The sequence below is a fragment of the Apteryx rowi genome, unplaced genomic scaffold (assembly GCF_003343035.1).
Source record: "Apteryx rowi isolate R43461 unplaced genomic scaffold, aptRow1 scaffold_247, whole genome shotgun sequence".
NCBI lineage: Eukaryota > Metazoa > Chordata > Aves > Apterygiformes > Apterygidae > Apteryx > Apteryx rowi.
In genome coordinates, this window is record NW_020448830.1 from 387,544 (window position 1) to 414,058 (window position 26,515).

At 35.9% G+C, this 26,515-nt stretch overlaps 1 protein-coding gene across 2 annotated transcripts in view; it reads left to right on the top strand.

Annotated features, from left to right (window-relative positions):
- UBR5 (ubiquitin protein ligase E3 component n-recognin 5) overlaps positions 1-26,515 on the top strand; it is a 72,921-nt gene that overhangs the window by 20,022 nt on the left and 26,384 nt on the right. For both annotated transcript variants that reach the window (XM_026066737.1, XM_026066736.1), the window contains exons 9-29: positions 365-481; positions 561-671; positions 1,457-1,611; positions 3,640-3,757; positions 4,627-4,811; positions 5,650-5,759; positions 7,390-7,502; positions 14,445-14,588; positions 14,684-14,795; positions 15,000-15,154; positions 16,705-16,902; positions 18,040-18,250; positions 18,855-18,899; positions 20,768-20,894; positions 22,131-22,282; positions 22,686-22,781; positions 23,218-23,341; positions 23,701-23,798; positions 24,660-24,808; positions 25,226-25,317; positions 26,282-26,428. In XM_026066737.1, the coding sequence (XP_025922522.1) occupies positions 365-481; positions 561-671; positions 1,457-1,611; positions 3,640-3,757; positions 4,627-4,811; positions 5,650-5,759; positions 7,390-7,502; positions 14,445-14,588; positions 14,684-14,795; positions 15,000-15,154; positions 16,705-16,902; positions 18,040-18,250; positions 18,855-18,899; positions 20,768-20,894; positions 22,131-22,282; positions 22,686-22,781; positions 23,218-23,341; positions 23,701-23,798; positions 24,660-24,808; positions 25,226-25,317; positions 26,282-26,428 (2,759 nt within the window). The remainder of the gene's footprint in view (positions 1-364; positions 482-560; positions 672-1,456; positions 1,612-3,639; positions 3,758-4,626; positions 4,812-5,649; positions 5,760-7,389; positions 7,503-14,444; positions 14,589-14,683; positions 14,796-14,999; positions 15,155-16,704; positions 16,903-18,039; positions 18,251-18,854; positions 18,900-20,767; positions 20,895-22,130; positions 22,283-22,685; positions 22,782-23,217; positions 23,342-23,700; positions 23,799-24,659; positions 24,809-25,225; positions 25,318-26,281; positions 26,429-26,515) is intronic.

Sequence of the window (26,515 nt, forward strand, 5' to 3'; positions counted from 1 at the left end):
ATATCTTCATGAGTATACTGAAGATTAATGCAATTAGGTTGCTTTTTTGTTCATTTCAAAAGGCCAGAATTTTAGAAGGAAACATTTATTTTAAAAATGTCACAAGTCGGAGATCTTCCTATTTTTAATTCTATGAGCAGTATTTTGTTCTTAAATTATGTGGAAGAAATACTGCTTGCTTGTTTGAGGATATGCTGAGTTTAAGACAAGCTCATCTTTATTTCCGAGTCCAAAATTCTTCAACACTCTTGGAAAAAACTTAATAATTAAGTTCATTTTTTATATTGAAATTTGTTATGTTAAAATTTGGATATGCAAGTTTTGTAATATTGCTGATTTAGATTTCATATTTCTGTATTTGTAGGATGGAACAAAGTTTATTTCTATTGGAGCTCTGTATTCTGAGCTTGTGGCAGTTAGCAGTAAAGGAGAACTCTATCAATGGAAGTGGAGTGAATCAGAGCCTTATAGAAATGCACAGGTACTGTACACCCTTAAATGCTACTTTAAGAATGCTTTATATGCTTTGAATATCTAAAGCATTTTTCTTGTTTTCAAAGAATCCTTCGCTACATCATCCACGAGCCATGTTCTTGGGATTAACCAATGAAAAGATAGTACTCCTTTCTGCAAATAGTATTAGAGCAACTGTTGCCACTGAAAATAACAAGGTAGGAGATGTGTGGTGGTTGCCAAATCTGATAAAGCTGTTTTTTCAGCTACATGTATTGCATTGTATTGTAGTGAAGTTGATTCTTAAGCTTTGTTAGTAGGAGAAACTAATAATCTTTGTTCACTCGTTCATCTTGTTTTCTTCTGTAGAAATGTAAAAACAAAACAAAAGTCTAATTTGTATTTTGTAAAAATACAAAAAATAAAAAACAGAGAAAACGTAAATGGAGAAGTTAATAATATTTAGATTTGCAGCAGATTTGGAGTTGAAACAGTGAAGGGATATCTGTTCTACCTGATTATTTGAAATGCTTGACTAGAATCTGACCCTGGTTTTGGAATAGAGAAGTCTGTTAATGTTCTGGATGTAATTACTGAAAAACTAATGGCATTGAAGTTTTCAGTACTGTAAAGTAAGTTATTTATATAAGCTTTTCTGTCCAGTCAAGAGTGAACTTGAAACTGTGAAATGTTTGGTTTGATAAAGTGTATGTACTTGTTGAAATACTTCTAGACCATCTCTCTGTATTTTGTCACCTTTTTTGTCTGGGACTGGAAATAGAGGAAAAATGACCCAAAAGCTCAGTTCTAGGGGAAGAAAAGGTGGTAGGGGATAATATCACACATGAGATTACTGAGGTATATAAAAATATACGTATTTTTTTTCTTTCAAAAATAGTAAATGTTACATTAAACTTAATGTGCAACTCTTTCTCTTTCTCCACCCCTCTTTTTTTCCTACTCTTTCTTGCCTTTCCTGTTCCTTCCTTCCCTTCTCCCTTAGGTTGCTACCTGGGTGGACGAAACTTTAAGCTCAGTAGCTTCTAAATTAGAACACACTGCACAGACGTACTCAGAGCTTCAGGGAGAACGGATTGTTTCCTTACATTGTTGTGCTCTTTATACATGTGCTCAGCTAGAGAACAACTTGTATTGGTGGTAAGTAAATTCTGTGTTTGTGGTGTAGTTTTAATGGGTATCTTCATATCATTTGTTCTGAGAAGCACTGCAAAATGGCTGAATTGTAATTCTTCTGAGTTCTATAACTCCACACGTGAGCTTAGGTACCCATTTAGAAGTTTGTTTATAGTTTTTCTTTGTGCCTAAAGATTTTATCCAATTAGAACATCTTTAAGAGAATAAAGTTATCCATAGGAGATGTTTGTGTATGCTCTGGTAATTAAGTATTTCAGTACTGCACTGTTTCACAGAGTAACCTTAGTACATTTTAAGCCTTTCACGCCTTTTGCAGATTATAAATGTGGAACAAACTTAACCAGCTGTGAGGTCCCCATTCTCCTTCTGGGGTCTGTTAGAAAGTCTGATCTGCTGGTTTGTGGTCTAAATCCTAAATAAGAGAGAAATAACACCAGGTGTTCTAGAGCTTGTTGTTAAAATACACAATGCGCAAACATTTGTAAAATTTGAAATGTCAGGCTTAATTGTCAAATTTTATGTTAAGATATTTTAACTATGTTCAAAAAAACCCCCTCAAAAATAACACTTCCAAAAGAGCTCCAAAATGCATATCTAACTTGAGTGAATTTATGGAGTATCATTAATGCACATCATCAGTGTGCATTTTTTGTCTCTCCTTTAGAATTTGTTGTGTTATATATAATAGCGCAGAATCTCAAGTAGCTTTTGGGCATGGATGGGAAAAATACTTGGTGATGAGTTGGAAATCTTAGCACTGAAAATCAAGCCTATGAAATAGCTTTTCTCATTATATTCTGAGAACTCTCTAGAAAATATTTAGATAGAATTGTAGCTAGGCTTGTAAAATTAAAGTCCTTTTTTCAATTCTAAATTCTAGTCCAAAATCTCAAAATTACAGCTGTTCTGTTTTTGTTTTTGTTTTTTTTTTTAATGTCACCATTGACATACTTCACTCAGAATAATTACTTAGTCTGGAAACTAATAAGCCATAACATTGGAGATACCTGTCTGTTTGACCCTTCTGTTTTTATTGTTTTTAGAATAATCAGTCCAATATAATAAAGAAGCTTATTAGCATCTATATGTAATCTTTGACTTTAATTTATTTTTTAACCAACAAGCCCCTTTTAGCATGGGTTAAATTTCAGTGTYGGTGATTATATGTTAATCAGATTGATGTAGATAGAAGATTCTGTTACTATTGATATACTTAGGTGCAGTGGTCTCTAATATGCTAAACAGGCCTTCAGTCTTGTGGAAGACTGGAAAACAATGCTTTTCATGTTTTGCTTGTCATGAAGGAGGCTTTCAAATAAAAACATCTAACTTTATAACCCACTGGCTAAAACATAAAGTATTGAAATCTTATAGTATCAAAATCAAAATAATAAGAGGGTTTAACTGCATAGTTAAGTGGTGTTTTCAGCTAAACTGAGTGGTGGATTCAACTACAAAGGAAGGCTTTTTTTTTTTCTTTTCTTCTTTTTTTCCTTCTCTCCTTCCCCTGTAGCAGCTTAAATCTGTCAGAAGAATCCTAGAGTTCTTCAGCCATGTCCACAGAGAGAAAGTGAGGCTTTTGGAATTTAGAAGTGAAAAGGCTTATCCTGGGCCCTAGTGAAGCTAAGACAGCAAATTCTGGAAATTACCATTAGTCACAGCAAAGATATTATCAGGTTCAGAGGGGACAATGCACAACTTAAGCTGTGTCTGGAGTGCATCATCTCAGACAGGTCTCAAGGTATTTTGGACTAGAATGAAAGTCATCAGTTGGCAGTGACATTTCTTATGCATTCTCTCCCTTTGTCCTCCTTCTCCTTATTAATTAGAAAGTTGAGATGAATTTTGGAAGGTGGAGGTGAATATGGAAAAAGATGTTACTTCGGCAGTGCTTTGAGATTTTGGAAAAGGTTGCACAGGGAACTGTATATTTAAACATGACTATGTTAAGCAGAAAGAATAAATTTTTCAAGAGCATAAACACAGCACTTCTTTCGTAGCCTTTTGTTAATATTATGTGTTTTTCCACAGGGGAGTAGTTCCTTTCAGCCAAAGGAAGAAAATGCTGGAAAAGGCCAGAGCAAAAAATAAAAAGCCCAAATCTAGTGCTGGTATCTCCTCAATGCCAAACATAACTGTTGGAACACAGGCAAGTTCAGCTGTCGTATGTGACATATTTATAGTGGTATATAATGAACCTACAGTCTGTTCTTAAACAAACAAACAAAAAAGTATTACAATTCAGGCTCCTTTCCTGTTATGCATGGGAGTTCTATAAATAATCTGGAATTAAAATATTGTATTTTAATTATATGACTATAAAGTGATGTATCCTGTTAGTGTATATATTGTTTTATTAGTATAATTATTACTGTAAACATGGAGGAACAAACCGTACCCATACAAAACACCTTTGTTCTAACTTATCTGCATCTTTCCTACCAATTCTGTCCTTTGTGAGAAAGAAAATATAGAGATATTATTCTTAAAAGAGCATTTAGCTTTGTAAATGACTTGGCGTTTAACTGCCTGCAAGATTAGGGTTTGAGATTGATTCATGCAGTACTATAGGCCTTTGGTTTGAATTCTTTACCAAAAAACATTAATAGCTGAAACAGAAGTTTATGTTTCTTCTTGTGTTGATCACTAGATCTAGTATGAGCCGAAACAGCTTCTCTCCAGGGAAGGCTCTACTTTTGATTCCCAATCCATTCTAATCTGCTCTGGGATGAGTCTTCATTTTTAGCTGATTTGTTCCTTTTTGGGCTGAGCCTCTAGATACTGCATATTAAACAGTTGCACTTCTAAAGCTGTTGTTTTCAGCTGCCASTTGTCCAACAGCCTCTTTCTTCTAAAAAGTGCACAGTACATCATGCTGACTTTCCTCTTCACCCAGTTCCATAGGTTTTCCTTTTCTTTTTTCTAACTGCTGCATATGTCACCAAGAAAATGCATGCATATATGATTTTCCTCAGTATAATCCAGTGTTCTCATAGAAATAAATACTTCTATCTTTAGGTGTGTTTAAGAAATAACCCCCTCTATCATGCTGGAGCAGTTGCTTTTTCAATCAGTGCTGGAATTCCTAAAGTGGGTGTCTTAATGGAATCTGTTTGGAACATGAATGATAGCTGTCGATTTCAGCTTCGGTCACCAGAGAGCTTGAAAAACATGGAGAAAGCTAGCAAAACTACTGAGGCAAAGTAAGTGTGTTGAATGAAAAGACACGCATGCATGCACACACAGAACACTTGTTTAATATTCTTTTTGATTGTTGATTGATTTAAAAATTGGAAGGAAGGCCTTTTTTTGCTATTTTAAACTTTTTGATACTTGATAGACTCTTAATTGCTTGTAAACTCTGCTAAATGTGCAGAAATGCTTACTGCAAGAAAGGTGTCTCAGTTCTCTGAAATAACTTTTTGGAAATGTTAAGATGCAAGAGGAATATTAGATGAAGACGTAAGTATTTCCACACACACACACCCCCGCCCTGCCCCGCAGTGTTTCATGATGTTTCCAAGATCTCATATTTGAGTATACTGAAAGTGGTTTTGTTCATGGAACTAACTGCTTTTAAGCCCTTCATGGTATTGTGAGACATCTTTCAGCCCCTCCGTACTTCGAACAAAATCATCTGGATTGACAGTTGTCAGTTAAATCTTTCTGTAAAGGTTAAAGTTTACCTATTTCAGATGACTGTATAAAACTAATAATTCTTTCTGTCTTCAACTGAAACACATCTGAGGATAATTGTACTCTATATTGTTATATTTATGCTCCATTAATGTTATAAAGCTAATCCCTGATTAAGAAGCACAGCACCATTCAGAATATGGGATGTATAGTCTTGTTGGTTAGGACATTTGTTCTAAAGTATGAAGTTATTTAATTAAAGTATTGGCCAAAAAAATACTTTTGTTATTACAGAAATCAGGATGTGGACCATGGCTGGTTTCTTGGATATAATGACAGTCTGTCTGTTGTCATGGAAGAGACTTCACCTTCTTTCTTTATTCTTAGTAACACTTTTTATTCTAGGCCTGAAAGCAAACAGGAACCAGTGAAAACTGAGATGGGTCCTCCTCCCTCCCCAGCTTCTACCTGTAGTGATGCATCCTCAATAGCAAGCAGTGCATCAATGCCATATAGTAAGTAATGTAGATAGCTCATAGTAGTGTAAAATATTTGTGCAGATAAGATGTTTTAATAAATGGCAGTTCTAGAAAAATATGCAATTAATTTCAGAAGTTGGAGAAAAGTAAAAATCCTTTTTGGCCTTTCACAGTGAACCACAATATATATAAAGGAATTTAAGTGTATTAGTATAAGTAATGACTACTTGGTATAAGGCGTAACTAAGTAAACATAATATTTAGTTCTCTTCAAATCAGAAGGTAATCAACAGAAAGAAGATAAAGTTGCTTTTTATGTTTAATTGGAATGCGATAGTGAGCTTGTTTACAACCCAGATATTGAACTTGTTTAGGAAAATTCCTTTCAAGATTAAGATGTTCTTGCACAGTTTGCCTCAAAGGTGAACTTCAGTGGGGCAAAGCAGTAGCTGGTCATCCTTATTACATAAAATGTCTAAAACCAAACATTCTTTACTGCGCATGTACAAGTAGTCAGGAAAGTTTTTATAGTGTAAGTTGGTCTTCAAGACCTAAAATGCTATGTTAGAATTCTGTGTCCTGAGCCCTGAGTCAATGTAATTGACTTCTGATGCATCTTTGGGTTTTTTTGTTTGTTTGTTTTTTCCCCTCCATTTAAATGTATACAGCTTATAAAGGGTTTATTACAATATCATCATTTGAAGGAATCTTCTCTGTGGCCCTGTAGCTTCTAGTTGTTCACATGCTGCAGTTCTAAAAACTGTTCAGCTAGAGAATCAAATGGCCTCATACAATGACTGAGAATCTCTTATGCTCAGATCTGCAGTACTGATTTATAGTATTAGTACAATCTTCTGTTATTGATGCCTTCTATTTTGTAGTTCTTTCAGCTGTAATTATCCTATGACTATAACTTTGCTTGGCATTTTGAACTACTGTTTGAAGTTAGTGTTACAGTCAGCTGAAAAGTTTTCTGCTTTTTTCTTTAAATAGTTGATAATATTAATTATACTAAACTCATTTCAGGAGATTAAAGTTCTCGTCAGTGTTAATTTAGCCATATTATGAATTTAATTTTTGATCCTGAGTGGTTTTGAGTTTACTGTAGTTGCTATTCAGATAATGTCTTTAAAACAAGTCTTACTGTATCGCAATTACTATGAGTCCAAATATATGTATTTTTTACCTCAATTACTACTGTTTTAGAAATTTATCAAAAATCCATAGTTCAGTGGACAACCAGACTTTTGCAAAGGGATATAAAGTACTCTTTAGCAGTGCTGAGTGCAGGGTGTTACAATCTCAGTCTTGTTACAGCATGAATATCTGAGCCCTGCAAAAATGACTTATTGTATTCTAATTACTCTGAATAATAACTTCCTTTAGCCATGTTTTTCTTTTTTCAGTTTATAGGTTGAATGTCATTAAAGATATCTTTGTTTCTCTGATAAAGCATCTTTGTTGGTGCTAATTTAATAGAAAAACATGAAAGTGGTATGGTACACTGTTACGTACCCTTTGACTTAAGGTGGTTTTAAAAGATTCTTGTTAACTTGTCATTAATTTTAGTTTTGAATAATGAAACTCTTTTTGGGAAAGGTTTGATGTTTACTTGTTTATTTCAAGTTTTGAGATTTTTTTTTTGGTAATTACTTTTTTGTCTCAGAACGACGACGATCTACTCCTGCCCCAAAAGAGGAGGAGAAAGTGAATGAAGAGCAGTGGTCTCTGAGGGAAGTTGTGTTTGTGGAAGATGTTAAGAATGTTCCTGTTGGCAAGGTTTGTCTAAAATACTGTGTCCCACCATCTTAAATATATATCAATTTTTCCTTTTAGATAAGCTCACTGGTAAAGTGTACTGTACGTCGTAAATTGTAAACTGTTAGTTTGGGGTGACACCTGAGAATGTCTTCTGTTTCTTACTTGTATGACCTTTTTTGCATTTTTTATTTGTGCACAACAAAATGATGGCAATCAACAGAATATGTTCCAAATAAAACATGCTGAATCTTAAAAATAACTTTCCTGTCCTTTAAGTTGAAACGAAGTGTTATGAAACCCAGATGTGATTTCACATTAAAAAAAACTTTTCAGTGACCAGAACAATAGCTCCCACATTTGTCCAGTGAAACTGTGGAGGGTTACATGTGTTGTGACTTTCAAATATCGACTGAATGCTTAGGTGAATCTTGCAATCAAAGAACAGGAGTATTTTGATTAGACTTAGGTAATGTGCTTACTGGAGAGTATTAGAATTTTTTTTCATTAATATGACTATAGAAGTATTTGATGTCATTAATACAAAAAATCTATTTGTTTGGTCCTCATAATCATAATTTTCCCTCTAGTAAGCCTTCACTATGACTAAGAGTGCCAGAGAGGAAAATAAACCTTTTCCATACTCCATTTCTCCTTCTGTATTGTTGTGTGATATTAGGAGGGATTAGGTCATCTAGACAGTTCTGTTATGTTCTTCAAAAATAGGAAAGCCAGCACAGGTTTTCAATGAAATGAAAAGGTTGGGTTGCTTTCTACTTGATTCATGGAAGATTTAGAAACAAAACAAAACAAAAAAGCATCTTTGAAGGGAGGAGACCCACAATGAATTTTCATTATCTTGTTTAGGTCATTTCTGTAGAGGGGCGTATGGAAGAACTTCATTTGCCAAAACACTTAGATATCTATAAGTGAGGCTTTGAGATCTAGTTGATGTCACTGAGATAATCATCTGCCTCTCTCACCAGCTTTGGGCAAGCAATGTTATCCTTATCTGTCCTTCCTGTTTTAGATCCTAAACTTTTCAGGATAGGGACTGTTTTACTATTTTTCTATACAGTTGTAAAGGTGTCTTGCTTAGTGGGCTGCATCAAGAACTACTCTAATAAATACAGATGAGTTTAAATTTTGATATGCTAATATTTTCACTGAAGTGCATTAAAGTGCTAAAACCTCTGTCTTCTGAATAGAATTATTAGTTCTGGTCTATTCTACATCAGTCATTTATGGCAAAGATGCATTTTTTTTGTTGTTGTTCATAAAGTATGCTGAATTTTTCCAGTGATGTATATTGTCATTTACTTTTTTCCTGTTAAAGTTTTGCAATGCTTTGTTAACTTTAAAGTTTAGATAGAATCCAGCACACCAAACCATAAAAAATTTTGCCTAGTGATGTCCAGGTTGGGACAGAAATACAGTTCATACCCTTTTATATGTTCTATTTGTAGTTTGGTTCAGTTCTGCCATTATATGAGAAAGGTTGGAGGCACTGCAGTCTGCAGAGAGGATACTGTTCACAGTGTTCTCTTATGGGCCTTCAGAACAGCTAATGCTGTTCATTGTGAAACAGTAATGTTAGTAATTTAGCTTTTATTTTTAAGTTGAATTCAACAGAAAGATAATTTGACTTCCGAACAATCTGAATGGTTATTTTGCGTAAGTACTTTTTGAGTGTATTCAGATGTTCAGACTGCAAAAACATAGTCAAATGGGTTTGGGCTTTTTAAAATTTTCTGGGTTAAGGAGTCCAGTCCTTTTAGAGAACACTCCAGGTATACCTTCATCTGGTCTTCCACGGTCTTTTGATAACTGAATGACTTTCTAAAAATTCACGTATCTGATATTTCACTATGGATTGCCTTAGTGGCTTGAGAACACTGCGTGAGAATATACTACTTCCCATTTAACCTGGGAGTTTGTTACCTTTGGCATCTCAGAAAACTGGAGAGGGTTTCAAGCGCTGTTCTGAGTTTTAAGCACTTGATGCTACAAGGCATTGCGTCAAAAGCATAATACTTAGCTTCTCTCAGATTGCTGTCATTAAGTAAAATACTGGTCGAGCACATGAATAACGGGACTTCTTTGAGAAATACTGACTGATAATTTGGCAGATGTACTTTGACCACAATGTAAAGTGAATTGTACTGAAATAATCAATCTTTGAGTTCAAAAAATCTTGCCTTACGTAATGGTTCAGGTCTGAAATAGTAAATGAAGGAGCAAAGAATTGATTGCTGTCCTCTTACCTGTAGCAAGAGCATCTGAAATTCTGTAGGTGTATATTCTGTAGAATAAAGTGAAATAGCCATAAGTTTCTATCAAAATGTTTGCCCCCTTTTAAAAGTATTTTGGTAATACTTTGTGGTACAGAGATAGGAACGTCAGCTAATGCTTCAGGTTATGGAATTTAGAGATAGGAAAGTAGCTGAAACTTATTAGAGCTCAGTCTATATCTCTAAAATAACTTTATTTCTGGAAAGTTTGTGTTCCTCTAGTCTTGGATGTATGTGAAAACTTTACGAAGATTCCAGAAGGTGTTTAGAGAGTTAAGATTCTTCCTAGACCAAATGTTAAAGTTCTGTTTGTGAAGCAAGTAGATGGTCTCAAGTTTTAACATGCTGGTTTTCTTTGGCCTCGTACTTAGCCTGATATATTAACAGCCCTCCACTGAGTTCTAGAGTCAGCGCTTGTGATAATTCTGATCCCAGTAGATTGTACAACCAGCATTTTACACACTGCATCATAGATGGGGATTATGTTTGGTGCCAAAGGAACAAATGCCCAGAGTGTGGTGAAAGAGCGAAAATTCTTACATTGGTGTATTCTTGAGAGAAACCAAGAAAGCATAAGAGCCTACCAGATGAACTCTTGGATTTAGTCATCTTTCTCCTTGAAATGTATTGTTTTCTGATCTCATTTCAATTTAAATACTTTCATGGACTTGAAACAAAACCAAGCCTTTATTCCTTCAAGTCCATCATTAGATGGAGGAGATAATGATTAGACGATTATCCACCTAATGAAAGACTGATGGAGTGGAAAAGCCTGGCACTTGTCTCTTCTGTTGTCTGCTTTGGTACAAACAGGCCTGCTGGTCTGAGAAATCTGGTGGAATCATCTTCCAGTGTAGCTTAGGAAGGGCGTGGGCTGAAATAAGCCTTCATTACTGTTCGCTGATACCGAAGGAATAGAAGGTGGTTGTGTCTGTACCATGTGCTTCAGGATATCTACTTACTGACATTAGCTTCTGGATTTCTTGTTCTGGAATGACTTAAAAATGGTATCTGGAACCACTGTTAGAAAAAAGGGTAGGGGACCTGGGTTGGAGCTGCTTTTTTCTTGTTCTTTGGCAGCTGCGGTTCGTTTTGGTCTGAGGCTTTCCATTGGCAGTGTCCAAGGCCTCCCCAAACTGCTTCTGTTCATCAAAGTTATCCTGGATCAGGTGAGACTTCCATATATTACCAATTTTGAAGTTCCTATGCCTGGAAATCTTATCCCGTCCTATGGATTTTGTGTAACACGAGTTGGATTGAATGGTTTATGTTCCTTAACTTGTACTTTGGAATATATTGTTTCAGTCAGTCACTTGAGCTTTTTATTTTTGGTTTCATTTCTGTCCGAGTTTGAAGCATTCCAATCAGAAGGATGACTTGAAAGAGCTCAAGGCAGATACAGTGCTAGAAAAGCTATCTGATCTCTTGTAGGACTCTGTTTTTTATCCTTTGAAGCTGAATACTTTTTTAAGATTGTCAGTATTTCTTTGGAAATGCTCATTCTGCTTTGAGAGTAGAGGTAGAAACATTTTCTGGTATTAAAATTATTTCCATTCCAGCAAGCAGAAGATTAGATAAGAAAGTGAACATACATTTTTCTTGATCTTCTGCTGCCATGTCTTGAGAGGAAATATGGTGATTCTGGAGAGGGAAAAATTCTATAGATTATCAATAGATCTAAACAAGTTTAATTTAAAAAGGTTCAAATACTGGTAGTCATCTTCCTTGTTTTAGAGGATACTCAGCCTATCATTAATGTAATTTTAGACAAAGAACCCTAAGAGGAGACAGTGGAGGAGAAGCAGGGCTCAGGACCTGTCTCCATTTGATTTTGAGGAAAGAACTTTTGTTGAAAGCTTTCTGCCCATCAGTGTGACTTTTTTTTTTCTTTTTTTCCAAGTTTGCTTTTGCACAATGCTTTAAAGGAATATAGCAATGAACAGATAGTAAAGGTGGAAGAAATAATGAATATGCTCATCTTTCAGTTTTTTATGTTTATCAATATGTGTTTTTTCTTCCATTAAAATGAAAGCTCAGATCCAGCTATACTGTAATTAAAAATGTTGTGAAAAGAGACACTTTGCTTTTGGAAAAACTGACTTAACTTTTTTTTTTGTTTGTTTGATTCAGTTCTTTTAATTTGGTCCTTATAAGGCAGATGTTTGTGTATATAGTTGTGTAAAATGCTTGTTTCTAATTGAAATTTTTAGAAAGTGCACGGATGGTGAAAAGTTGCATTAGCAATATGAACAGTGTGAGCACATGGGTTCTATAACTTGATGTGTCTAAATCCTTTAAGCTCTGTGTTGTATTTTATTCTCGTTAATGTGTTTTTCAGTGAATTCAGACTTGTGGTTCATTTCAGTTAGAGGAATGTTAATGCTGCTCATTTATCTTGTTTAGTGGCAGCCCATTACAATATATCTTTGCCTTTGAGTCTGTTCTCTGCAGTTGCTATCAAATTTCCATTTAAGTTCCTAGTTGCTTGCCACATCAGTGGAGAGTTTATTTGTATTTCTTTTTGCGTAACAACCAGTAACTGCAGTAGTAACTGTTTAACTAAAGAACTTCATTTTAATTGTCACCTGAAGATATGAATTTCTTCTCAAAAAAATCTTAATAAACATATTTTCCAGTTTTCCAAGATCAACTCTATTTTTTTTTTTTTTAAACCACAAATGAAACCAATTCTATCATGTGCATCTTAAAAAATCATGGTAGGGTTCCAGCCCTTAAATTCTGTCAGCGTTTCTTTGAACATGTGAAAAGTGATTTAGGTGGTGACACTAACAGCAGCCAGAAAGCATGTAGAAAAAGCTTTGAATTATAGAGATAAGTGTTTGGTGTTCCCCCCCCCTTCCTCCTTCCTTCCCCACCCCCAACTTGTTTATCAACTTGAAGCTTTACAAAGGAGATTTCATAGGTCCTATTAGACATTGACCATTTAGAATCATCTCTTTTCAGAAGAGACCCAGATTTAAAAGGCTTTTCCAGCAGCTTTTAGTCACTTTAAAAAAATTTCTGCATGTCAGATGAGGAGTTGTGGTTGAACCATCAACATGTGATCACAGGCTTACAAATTAGTCTGATGGCCTTGGGGAAAAAAAAAATTGAATGTGTCTTGATTGAATTATTTTGACCAAATCATGATTTTTCTCTAGAATGTTGTCTTGTAAACCTCAGTACAAATCTGTCTTTGTATATTCTATATCAGAGTTAATGTTCGTGAATCTTCTGGCTAGGTCTGAATTTTGAAACTTTTAGGCAGTATTCTTACAGCTGTTGGAGATACGTGTCACTAGGAACTCTGCTGCTAGAGTAAAGTTTCAGCGTATGGGGAGCAAGCGCTCCGACTCCATCCGCAGTATTGTTTCTTTTACAAAAATCAGCTAATAACCTTTTGTATCTGTCAGTGCATCCTTTCTCTAGAGGACTTGAGAGGCTGCAGCTAGCTGGAGAAGTTGGGAGAAAACACRGAAACGTCTGAATGTTTGTTACCTATAATGTCTTGAAGACTTAAGACTTGCCTTTTATTATGGGAGGCCTTTGAAATAGAAAGTTTGTTACATCTAGATCTTTAATATTGCTTTTTGTTGTTGTTGTTTAGAAATTATTGAGAAATGAGGGCCTAACCAAGGTGGATGGTTGCTTTTACCTAGTTTTGACCAAGACTTGAGAGCATAATAAGATCTTATTTCTTCTCAAAATTAAAACATCATCTCCCCCCCCMCACACCCTGTTAGCTTTGTTTACCTTTTGAGAAAGTTATGGTGTTAACTGGTACCTCAAAGGGCCTTGCTATTTGGTGATATTGTAAGATATTTCTATATCAAGGAAACCTATTTTGACAGTTCTGATTAGATATGCATGACAGCAACTCTTTAGAGATGCTTAGAATCTCAGAAGTGACTGTGAATGTAGGATTGAAAAACTTCATTTCCATTTTGAGGGGGGAAAGACACATGAAGTGTTTCTGGATATGTGTCTGTATCCTTTGATCCTAAGGGATTGAGTGAAGAACTTCATCAAATGTAAGGAATAGGTAATGGACCCATAAAGCAATACTCTGTGCATTCTCATCTTGAAGAATGAGCATTAAGACTGTAATAGAGGCTTAAAAATTTTCAAATGGAAAAGATGAATAATTTCCTGTTTCTTGTAATACAAGAACTAATAAGCACCTAATAAAGTAAGAAGCTCAGTGTAGATTTTTTTAGTTGAATGGCTAGCTAATGTTTGGAATTCATTGCTACAAGAATAGTGTTTACTTCAAAAAGTGATCAGAAAAAAGCAGAGTCTATTCAGGCTATTAAATGTAAAGTTGTCCTGCAGTTTCCAGTAGGTGAAAGCTGGAAAGATATACCAGGCAAGTATCAGTATGAGCTTCTCTAGCAGTTGGTGTAGGTTCCTTTTGGAGGTAGGATGTTGAATTGGAGAGACCTTTGATCAGATTCAGGATGCTCATGAAGTCGTTAAGAAATCCGCATTTCTAAGTGTTCAATGATATCAGCAAAAGTAACAAGGCTACTAGAGCTGTAGCATCTTGTCACTGGTTTTTGTAAACTTTATTTTTTCCTGACAAAGGTCTGGGTTATTTTGAAGCAAATCAGCCTAAGTTGTTTTCAGTCTCTTTTAAAGCTTTTAGTAAAACTGTACTGTGTTCTGCTTGTAGGTGCTAAAAGTGGATGGTGCTTATGTTGCTGTGAAATTTCCGGGCACCTCCAGTAATGCAAGCTGTCAGAGCAGTTCTAATTTGGATCCTGATCCTTCCTCTCTTCTCCAGGATTGTAGGCTGCTCAGAATAGATGAACTGCAGGTATGTCTTTGTGAAACTCTTGAGAAAACAAGCAGTATTTTGGAGTGTTAGCACTATGCACAAACTGCCTATTAAAATTTTACATATATTTTTAGGTAGTAAAAACTGGTGGAACTCCAAAAGTTCCTGACTGTTTTCAAAGGACACCTAAAAAGCTGTGTATACCTGAAAAAACAGAGATTCTAGCAGTAAATGTAGATTCAAAAGGTAAGTAGGACTTTACCTTTAAGATAGTCCATTGTGTTCTTTGTTACCTGCCCCCTTCCCTAGTGGAAAACTACAACTGTCAAACTAACATAAATAGTTGTTTTCACTGATATTAATAAATCCTTAAAGGTGCAATAGTTAGGAGTTCTTTTACTGAATGCTATCAGCAAAGGGATTAACCTTTCTCTTCRTGTATTTTTGAAGGAGTGCATGCTGTCCTGAAAACTGGGAACTGGGTTCGATACTGTATATTTGACCTTGCTACAGGAAAGGCTGAACAGGAAAATAATTTCCCTACTAGCAGCATTGCGTTCCTGGGTCAGAATGAGAGAAGTGTTGCCATTTTTACAGCTGGACAGGTTTGTTTTGCGTCTCAATCATTTAACCTCACTGTGTTTCACTTCCTTTGCCTTCAAATGGCATGGCACAGCTTTCGTGAGGCTTTTCCAAAGACCAACAAAAAATAGTTCTTTAAATGGGTTGTGAAAGACTTGCTGCTACCATTAATATTTTGGAAGAGGGGGTGGGGAATCACAGAATCACAGAATGGTTGAGGTTGGAAGGGACCTTTGAAGATCACTTAGTCCAACCCCCCTCCTCAAGCAGGGTCAGCTAGAGCAGGTTTCCCAGGACCAAGTCCAGTCAGGTTTTGAATATCTCCAAGATGGAGACTCCACAACCTCTCTGGGTAACCTGCTCCAGTGCTCAGTCACCCTGACACTAAAGAAGTTTTTCCTCATATTCAGATGGAACTTACTGTGTTTCAATTTGTGCCCATTGCCTCTTGTCCTGTCGCTGGGCACCATGAGAAGGGTCTGGTTCCATCTTGTTTGCAGCCTCCCTTCAGATATACACATTGATAAAATCCCCCCAGAGCCTTCTCTTCTCCAAGCTAAAGAATCCCAGCTCTCTCAGCCTTTCCTCATATGACAGATGCTCCAGTCCCTTAATCATTGTAGTAGCCCTTCGCTGGACTCGCTCCGGTAGCTCTGTCTCTCTTGTACTGCAGAGCCCAACACTGGACCCAGCACTCCAAGTGTGGCCTCATCAGGGCTGAGCAGGGGGGAAGAATCACCTCCCTTGACCTGCTGGCAACACTCTTCTTAAGGCAGCCCAGGATACCGCTGGCCGCCTTTGCTGCTAGGGCACATAGGGGAGTAGCAATGTAACTCACTTAAGCACTTCTAATAATCTTATTCAAAGTCCTTCGTGGTCCTTGAATAAAAGGTTAAAAAAAAAAAAAAGACAGAGTAGTTCCTGTGTTATTGTAAACTTGCTATCTAACTTTGTTTTGGAAGAGAATGGATATTCATCTGACCTGCTTGAAAACAAATGGAAATGTTCCCAAAAAATCTGCACTTGGCATTAAAAATAATATTGAGTTTTTGTGCAATTCCTTCTACTGTCCAGTCCTAAGCATCCTATTTTATCTGATTGTACAGCTGATTTCACAGTGCAGGCATACATGAGGAGGGTTTAGAATAAATACCAAAATCATTTTATTAACTTCCATATAAGCAATATTCTTTGCTTATAATAGTTGAAGGAAACATTTTTGGCAAAGGAACTGTGCTTGTACGTTTCATTTTATATGTTCAGGTTTCTGTTGATGTATTTCAGTAAGCTAAGTGTAGGTACCTTATGTTTCATTATTGATATTTCATTAGAGACATATGTCATAAGACACTTTTAAAAGTATTTACTATGTTAAGCATGTTCCAGGCATTTGAGAAAGGGAATCTACTATCTTACGCTGTGCCTCTTGTAGGGATAGGAGGCAAAGCTGTAAACAAGAATTTTGGGTAAACTGGACTCCTTGTAGGCAGTCAAGCAGAAATGGACCTTTTGTGAAGGGTAATATTTATAAATTGTGGAGATAAAATGTTAAAACTTTTTTCCCCAAATGTAGGAATCTCCTATTATTCTTAGAGATGGAAATGGTACTATCTATCCAATGGCAAAAGACTGCATGGGTGGGATAAGAGACCCTGACTGGCTTGATCTTCCACCTATTAGTAGTCTCGGAATGGGTGTTCATTCCTTAACAAATCTTCCTGCTAACTCGACCATCAAAAAGAAAGCTGCTATAATCATTATGGCTGTTGAGGTAAAATACTTTCTTTAATACATCATAATGTGCTCATTTGCTGCTTGCTTTTATAAAATGATGCTTAAAACAGCTTGGTGTTTACAATTTTTAGTTATACTACTTCAAAGAAATTAATGCCAGCTGAAGAATCTCTTATAAACATGAAAGTACAAACAAATGTATGTAGTAAAGTGAAAGATATGTTTTGGTGACACATAGCTTCAGTATAAAACTTGATCAGGCTTTTAACTAATATTATTTTTAGACATTACTTTTAAAACTGTCACCTTCATATGCATACTACCAGTGTATAATTTTATTTAAGTTTTAGGAGTGTACAGGTTTTCTGAGGGGTACAGCAACTAGTTTTTCTTGTTGTGAATGCAGTACATCTATCACTTTTTTGGTTTTTTTTTGTTATTTGTTTTTTTGTACCTTATATTAGGACCATAAATGAGGAAATGATGAGAGTGAAACAGACAGTTTTCAGTTGAATTGGCTGTAAAGTTCTGTAGTCATCTGTGGTGCTGTATGGGCAGTTCTGCTGTGAATTTATGTATAGTGCTTGTATAAATCAGTCAGTGATTTGGTGCAGCTTAACTGCATCTGCTCTGTGCTATGCTGCCACCAGGAGGTATTGCGTACCTATTAGACTGAGATTGATTTCACAGTGGAGTATTCAACCCCTGTGGAAAAGCTTGTTATATGGGGTGAGTCTCACAGATCTGAGGAGGGTCTGGGAGTTTTTATTCCTTCACTTCCCAGCATGCATATCATTTGCTTAAAATTAACTAGGTTTACATGTGGACACCTTAGTTTTCCAATTGTACCATTTTTCCCATTTTATATGTAGCCATGAAATCTGTAATCTGTTTTAAGAACCAAACTGTGAAGCCAAAGGCATACTTTTGTGAGCCTGATAGCTTCTGCTGTTTAAGCATGTCCTTTCCTCAACTTGTTAGTGTCTGAATGCTATTTTCTGTTTTTAACAGTGGGATAATTGAGATGATGTTTATTCTCAACAGCTCCTGCACTGACTGCCAGAGGATGTCCTAGATTTAGACCATTTTATTCCTTTTTAAAAGAAGTAAAGATATTTGTATATCTGCAATCTGTATTTTCATTTGTTAAATTATTTTATTCTTTTGAGCACAGAAGCAAACTTTAATGCAGCATATTCTCCGATGTGACTATGAGGCTTGCAGACAATACCTGATGAATCTTGAACAAGCRGTTGTCTTGGATCAGAATCCACAAGTGCTGCAGACGTTCCTCRGCCACAGATGCGATGGAAACCGCAATATTCTGCATGCTTGCGTATCTGTATGCTTTCCAACCAGCAACAAAGAAACAAAAGAGGAAGAGGGTGAGCTCAACAATGTCATGAAAATAATTTGAAAATAAACTTTTTATGCATTTTCAAGAATTTTTAAAATAAAAATTGCATTCTTCAGATATGGATRTCTTAAAATTTAGCACCTAAAATGTGTCCTAACCTTTCAAAGGTTCTGGGACAAAATATTTTTTTTTTGCTATCACGAGGGTTTATAGGTATTCAATACTTATCAATACGAGGCTATCTTTATTGATTGTAAGAGACAAACTTTTCACATCCACATATTAATTCTAGATGAAAACAAGTATTTTTTCCCCTTTATGTCAATAGTAATTTTTTAACAGAGTATTTATTATTTTTCAAGGGTTCTAGTTAATGCTTCCATTAAGAAATGTTTTCTTGCAATATATATTGAGAAGTGTGAACAAATAATTTGTTAAGCCAGGCACTGATACCATTTAAAATGTTTATTAAATACTATTATATGAAAAGTATGTTAACAGAACAACAAGGTTGCTAAGTCAGGCACTCAAGAAAATTAGGAAATACCAGAATTAAGTTTACCCATGTGCTATACATGGGTGTGCATTGTGATATGGTCTTTAATTACACCGTCATACTATTTTTTTCACAGGACTACCTCATTCAGTGCACAAGATGGACGGTGCTCACCGAATGGGTAGCTATTCAATATTTCTTTTTATCCTCATCATTCAGTGTGTGGCCCCATTCCTTACTTATTGCACACCATACACGCCCTGCAATGAATAATGAATAAACTTCCTTGTGGGATTTTGTATGATGCTGTCATTGAATTTTAATCATTTGTAGACCTTAACTGTTCCTCTTATCCCTGTTTATAAAATGGGGATAATGCTGCAACTTGCTCATCTCTTGAGGGTATTATAGCTTGAAGTTTTTATGTATTCAAAAGTATTAGCTAATTTTGAGAGTTCTGTTTGAGAAGTCTAGGGTCTGATCTCATTTTTTGAGTAGATGTTTCAAAACACTTTATTCCAGAGCTGAGTTAATAGTAACTTTAACTGTTCTGTGAATGTCAACCATTTCTGTGAGTCAGGTGCCTGTTTAGTGTCCAAAAATGAGTAAAATGTATCATGATCATTTGTTTCACAAAGTTCTGTGTGCTGTTAGATGTGGCAGAAATAGGATCCAGTTCTCCCGAGTGATGTTTAGTGGCATTAAACACAAGACAGTGTTTCYCCCTCTCCCTTCCAGGCTCTTGCGGCATTGCTACACACCTTACGAATTTTGCAGCAAATAAGGCACAAACAGCTTGCTCATCATACAACCCTTCATCTTTAGTGTGTCGTCCATCCTGTGCACTGATTGAGGCAGGGGTCTTGTTGAAAAACAAAACAAAAAGAAAACAACAAACAAAATCCAACTAACCATGTAACTGAAGATTGTGTTTTACTGTAAGCACACAAAGAAGCAGACATAAGGATGCATGGGCAAACTTAATCTGACTTTTTCTCATTTGAGTGCTTGTCTTTGCAACCTTGACATTCTTTGAGTAACTTCATTTGGATGTAATTTACCTTTTCAAAAAATAGAAAAAATTGAAAAATGTGAACCTGATAGACTCTAACACCCCTCTGCCTCTCTCTTTCCCGTAACAAAAGCTGTTTTTAAAAGGGGATTCATATCCTTAGATTCAAAGCACATTCACCTTCCACTGCAACTGCTAGCAATTGATAGGAGGACAAGCTTATTTTCTGTGCATCATCTGGAGGGCAGTGATAACTAATATTACTGTCTGTAAGTTAAACTGCAAAGAAGATCGATTTAGGAGTAACGGATTCAATTCAAGACTCCAGATATGTTCTTTAACAATTATAAACCCTACTGCCTTTTCCCACCTAGTGTGTGCCTGAGATCCTTAACTCTTCATGTGGCTCCCTCCTTAAATGCCAGAAGGGGAATATTGAGGACATTTCTTGTTCCAAGATCCTGTTCCTAGTTTCATCATAGCTCCCATGGAGTTGAATAAAGGAATTGCAGAAAAATTGGGCCCAGACACACAAAGCTAGAGAAAGGTTGCTTTGTTGTTCTGTGGTTTGATACTTGCTCAGTGTAGCCAGTAGAAAGGATCTTTGAAAAGACAGATCCAAAATACACGTCCAAAGCAAGTTAAATTGTTAGAGTTCTGATATTAAATTTTAGTATCTTTACTGAACATCTATAAACTGAATTTTTCTAGAGACTTAGGGCAGATTTCATAAGGCAGCAAAACAGCTAATTACACTTAAAACCAGGGCATTTACTGTTGATGGATTTTCAAAAATGAATGCTAGCTTCATCATAAACAGAATAGCTAAAATTCAGTTAGTTTACACTGGAACCAAGGATAGGTGAAATATCTCTGAAAAGAACTGTTTTATATATATATACATACATACATCTGTACGTATGTATAGCTTGAGGGGTCACTCTCAAGGGTTCCTATTTGAGGACTATTTATGAGTCCAGATGTGATGATTTATTCCTAAATGAAATTTTGGCACCAAAGTTTTTCTTAATTTTCAGAAGCAGAGCGCTCTGAAAGGAATACGTTTGCTGAAAGGCTGTCAGCTGTTGAAGCTATTGCAAATGCAATCTCAGTTGTGTCAAGTAATGGCCCGGGAAATCGGGCAGGGTCGTCAAGCAGCAGAAGGTAAACTGACTGACTTTTTCTTGTTTTCTGTCTGCTAATTTCAGTATTAATTACCAAGTTCTCTTAAAGCTTTCCTTCAGTCAAGTTTAAGAATGGGTTCCATTGCTAGTTTAAAATCAGATTTCACTTCTTCAAGCACCAAACAGGGGCTCCAGTGATTTTTTTTTTTCTTTATTTCTTTTATTTATTTTTTTGAGCCTCTTCTGACATGACCACCAACAGTGGGATGTTTCTGAATTACTTTGGTTTTCTAGGGTTGGTGGGGTTCCCTCCTCAGGTGTAAAGTGGAAATACTTCTCTGTGGGGGCAGGGAAGGAAATTTGGTGATAAGTTCCGGTGTTAACAGTAATTGAGTGGTTTTCATGTCAACAGAACTTAAAGGTATCTGTACTGAGTTCTTGTTCAGTGCTCTCTGGATGAGGACATTGTTTAATTTTTGTACTTAGCTCTGTAGTTGAAGCAATTCATGTGAAATGTCTTTGTTCTTTCTAAGCTAGTTTTCAAACCTATGATTTTTTTGATACAGGAGGTAAGGGTTGAAGTTTCCCCGCTATGTTCTCTAGGAGGCCTGACTCTTATTTAAGAGGAAGTGCATTTAAACAAACAAAACCCCCAAACACACCTTCGATTTTATACCTCTTTGCTGGTATCACACAGAGCTCTTTGCTTCTATGTTATTCCTACCACCTTTCTCTCCAGTATGGTGATACAGAATTTCTTAAGATTGTTTTATGACCATCCTCAATAAAGCAGTTCTTTCATGTGCATACTTTTAAACAAATTACTCCTTTCAAATGATAAATTTTTCAAGTCCCTTTCTGTTTCTTCATAAACCTCTTTTTGGAGTTGTATGTAAACAACAATGACAACAAATCCCTTTGTGAGCTTAACTCCCCTGGCAACAAATTTGAGGTATATAGTTTTGGTAATGCCCATCAACTGCTGCTCCCTGCAAAAGGGTGTGCTGGGGTGACCAGGGAAAGACTGAGGAGGAAGAGTAGATGTGTTCTGGGCTCAAATACGTCTTGATTCAGTGTTAGCTGACTGTTCTTCAAAGGCCAGTATATTCCATTGTGACAAAATGGAATGAAAAATACCTCTTTGCTCATTCTTCTCTATGCTGAAGAAAACTGGAAATAAATTTGGTTTCCTTTTTTAGTGTGAAACTTTGCTTTAATGTTCTGTCTAATTATGAATGAAAGTGAAATAGTATTTTTGCCTCATTTTTGTATTCAGTTTGAGATTAAGAGAAATGATGCGAAGATCCTTGAGAGCTGCTGGGTTGGGCAGACATGAAGCTGGTGCTTCATCAAGTGATCACCAGGATCCAGTTTCTCCTCCCATAGCTCCTCCCAGCTGGGTTCCAGATCCTCCTGCCATGGATCCAGGTAAGTCTGCTGATGTATCGAACTAGACTGTAAAATTACTTAACAAAGTACCACAGTGCTTAACAAAGGTACCAGTGACTTTTAAGGTGAATTGCTTAGACTTCAGCATGAGACTAAAATATTTAATGTCATTGAGCTAGTGAGACTTGCGTGAGAGTTGACTGAAGACTTGAAAGCACTTTTAAATTCAGGATGTATCTTTCTAATATTGTTGCCAGTCTTCTGCAAAGTATGTTTTGTAATGCTGGTTGCACTGATACTAGTCTAGGAATGTGGTGGTTTGTAGGAAAGGTTACCAATTAAATACAGAAAACATGCAGGGTGTTAGGCGCTGCAGAAAGAGCATGTTGTTAGGGATGTTTTTATGTATTGATGTACATCCTGCTGTTCTGTTTACTGAAAGATGGTGACATTGATTTTATCCTGGCCCCCGCTGTGGGATCTCTTACCACAGCAGCGACTGGCACCGGCCAAGGACCTAGCACCTCCACTATACCAGGTGAGAACACACTACTTACGTGGTTATGCTTCAGAAGGAAAATGATCTCAAAAGCTATCTTTGCTTCTATGCACTTCTTGCATATGCAAACACTTCCTTCCAAATGAAGAGACTGAATTGAAACAGAGTTTTACAAGTGTACAGAAAGGACATAAAGCCCTATGCTCCGTTTTACGTAAAAAATATTTTTACCTGGAAATGACATATATGTGAAAATAGAGTAATCATTCTGAAATTGGGCTTACTGCCTGTACTTCAGAATGAACTGTGGAACTGAAACTTACAAAACTTGAGCGAAATGGTGCTGAAACTAGCAAAGCCATGACAAGTCAAGTTACTGATGAATCACTCCCTTCGGTGAAATATCAAATTATTTGCTTTTAATAAATACTCATTTTGGAGAAAACTGTTTATATATTTTTCTTCCTCATTACAGGTCCTTCCACTGAACCATCTGTAGTGGAATCAAAGGATCGGAAGGCAAATGCTCATTTCATACTGAAATTACTATGCGATAGTGTTGTTTTACAACCCTATCTTCGAGAATTGCTGTCAGCCAAGTAAGGGTTTTCAAATGAATTCTCACTATCCTTTATAATGGTATATCACCTGAAATTTATCACATAAAAGCCTTTTTATAAAAGTTACTTAAAGGCACATTATTTAAAGTGGAGAATTTTAAATGTTGACCATTGGCTATGTTTGTGTGCTGCCATCCTTTAAAAGTAGGTATATTTCACAGAAATAAAATGAATAAGAAAGAGTGCTTATTCACTCAGTGATTTTTCTGTTTGTACAAGGTTGACAGTGTTACGACAATGTTCTGATGTATTTGTTTCCTACTTTTCCTGTTGTAACAAAAATCAGTGTGTTTTGACTTTTTTTAAAATATTACTATTTTTTTATTTTAACCCCCTAGGGATGCAAGAGGCATGACACCGTTTATGTCAGCAGTTAGTGGCAGGGCATATCCTGCTGCAATTACAATTCTAGAAACTGCGCAGAAAATTGCTAAAGGTAAATCAGTTTCAATATTTATTAGTGTATTGTTTCCTTCTAAAGTTTGGCATTAGAATGTGTACAAATTCATCATTAACAGTACTTTTTTGTGTAAAATTACGTGTGCTTGAGCAATTGTTGATGGTGGTAAGCACTTCTTCCAGAACAGGGTCTACTACTGCATGTTCTGGAAATCCTACTATTATCCAATATCTTTCTATTGTGTAGTGTATATATATTAAGATGGAGTTCTGTGATTATTATTACTTTTGTGTACTTCATAATCTTTTCAGCATTCCATTGCTTTACAAACATCAGTGAATTAACTTGAAAGTTCTTTCTTTGAATTGAAAAATAGGACCTGATAAAACARTCTTCAGAGCTAGATCCTGTTCCTGTAAAGACTCTTTTGCAAACACCTATTTTATGACTCTCTTTTGATGTTGAGATTTTCTTGCATAAGTGAAATATGTGAAGTTGAACTTGAGGGGAGACTTGACCAAATTAGGATGGTGGTATGACAAGATCTGTAGGACTATATGTATTCCTTACAAGAACATTGCCCATAAATTATTTTTAGTCTTTCAAAATGGTAATCCCTTGAATTGATTAGAATAACAGTGATTTTAAAACTAGGAAAGAGCTACTGGTTGTACTTCTCAGTCAGGAATTTGCAGCTTCTTCCATAAGAAATACCTGTAATGTGGCAAGCAGAAAACTTTCATTAAAAAAAACTGTGAGGGAGACTTTATTCAAATTTATAATTCTGTATGGGGTTTTATAATGGGAAACTTCAGTCAAGGATGGGCTCTGTCTGTGGGGTCTTCCCCCCCCCCCCTTTTCCCTTTTTTTAACACTGGTGTTCTGTTCCTCTTTTAGCTGAGGCAACTTCAAGTGAAAAAGAAGATGATGTGTTTATGGGAATGGTTTGTCCTTCTGGTACAAATCCAGATGACTCTCCTTTGTATGTTTTGTGTTGTAATGATACATGCAGTTTTACATGGACTGGTGCAGAACATATTAATCAAGTAAGTTTTTCTTTTTCTATGTAGACTGTTATGTTAGTCTGCTAATCTAGTTCCTAAATGATTAAAGTTGTAATGTTTTAATGATTGTAACTTTTAATAGTCTGGGATAGTTATTGCTTTCCTTAATTGCTTCTTACTCTCGTAGCTGACTATGATATCAAAATATTGTTGCTAATAGATGGGTTTTTTTCCCTCTTCCTAGCTTTGGCAAAAATTTTGATGGAGGGAAATATTCTGTATTTTCTAAGACTTAACTAACAACAAAATTTCACCTTCTGAAATTGACTTATTTCTAAGTGAAGCCATCAGTTTGAACAGGTGCAATTTTATTGTAACCTCTAATGTTGCAAGATAGCAAGTGCTGCAGGGACAAAACTATGTATGATATTTTTGGTAAAACTGCTTTTTTCATTTAAGGATATATTTGAATGTCGAACTTGTGGCCTACTAGAATCTCTTTGTTGCTGCACAGAATGTGCGAGGGTCTGCCACAAAGGACATGACTGCAAGTAAGTATTGTGTTCTGTTTCTTAAAATAAAATTAATCATTTGGGGTTTCATTTGTTTACTGATGGCTAATAATTTTCTCTTGGCTAAATTCCTCAGATATTAGAGAACAAAAGATTAATAAAATATTTGAAATATGTCAATTTCATTTCCTTCTGCTCTGTAAGATTTATTTTATGGGTCAGGATTGAAAGCAAGAGTAATATGAAGCAGTCTTGTACTTTTTACTTTGGAGAGTTAGAGTAAATGAATAAGGTGGTGCGTAATATCCTCAAAGTGTTTAATGAGTAAACACTGTTTTGAGAATAATATAGCTAAATAATACCATAATTTCATTTTGGATGCCTCTAAAAGTTTCTGATGCCAATGAGCCCTTAAGACAGGCCATTCCTGTAAAGTTTCAGAAAGAAGTGTAGCATATTTGCCTCCAAGATCAACTGTAATAAACGGAGAAGTGAGCTAACAGTCAAATGTACATGCAAGATGTCTCTGCCCAGCCTGGCCAAAGCTTTGAAGCTACAGATGTTTTGTACCCCTGTTACAGGGTGTAACTGTTACTGCATTAGTATCCTCACTGTAATAAGCTAACAAATAAAATTATAAATGTGTTCTTGGCATCATAAGAATTACTGAGATTTTATTGCATGTGGAAAGTATTTTCAATTTAACTTTCTTGTCTGGAGGCTATTTTGGGGAGGAATCAGAAGTCTTAGATGAGATTTATTAAGACAATATGAAAAGCTCTACAGTGGAACTACCTTCATAAAATCAGTTGTAGGAATAGAGAATAGAAAATGCCAAGCGTAGCCACTTAAAATGTCTGTATTTCTCTTTTAAGCTAGGTTTTGGTGCCTTTAAAAACTCTAGCATAAATCTTAATGTGTACACAAACACCCTCAGCCTGTTTAGAAGATACTTGGTTTGTACCTGAACAGTGTTGCAACTTACGTTTTCTGTATATTGTAGGCTCAAACGAACATCCCCAACAGCCTACTGTGATTGCTGGGAAAAGTGCAAATGTAAAACACTAATTGCAGGACAAAAGTCTGCTCGCCTTGATCTGCTTTATCGACTGCTTACCACAACAAATCTTGTTACTATGCCAAATAGCAGGTAAGTTCGTATTTTCAATGACTAAGGCAACATGACATTTATGATTTTAAAATACGTAGTATATTATATCTGCACTAATCAATTTTT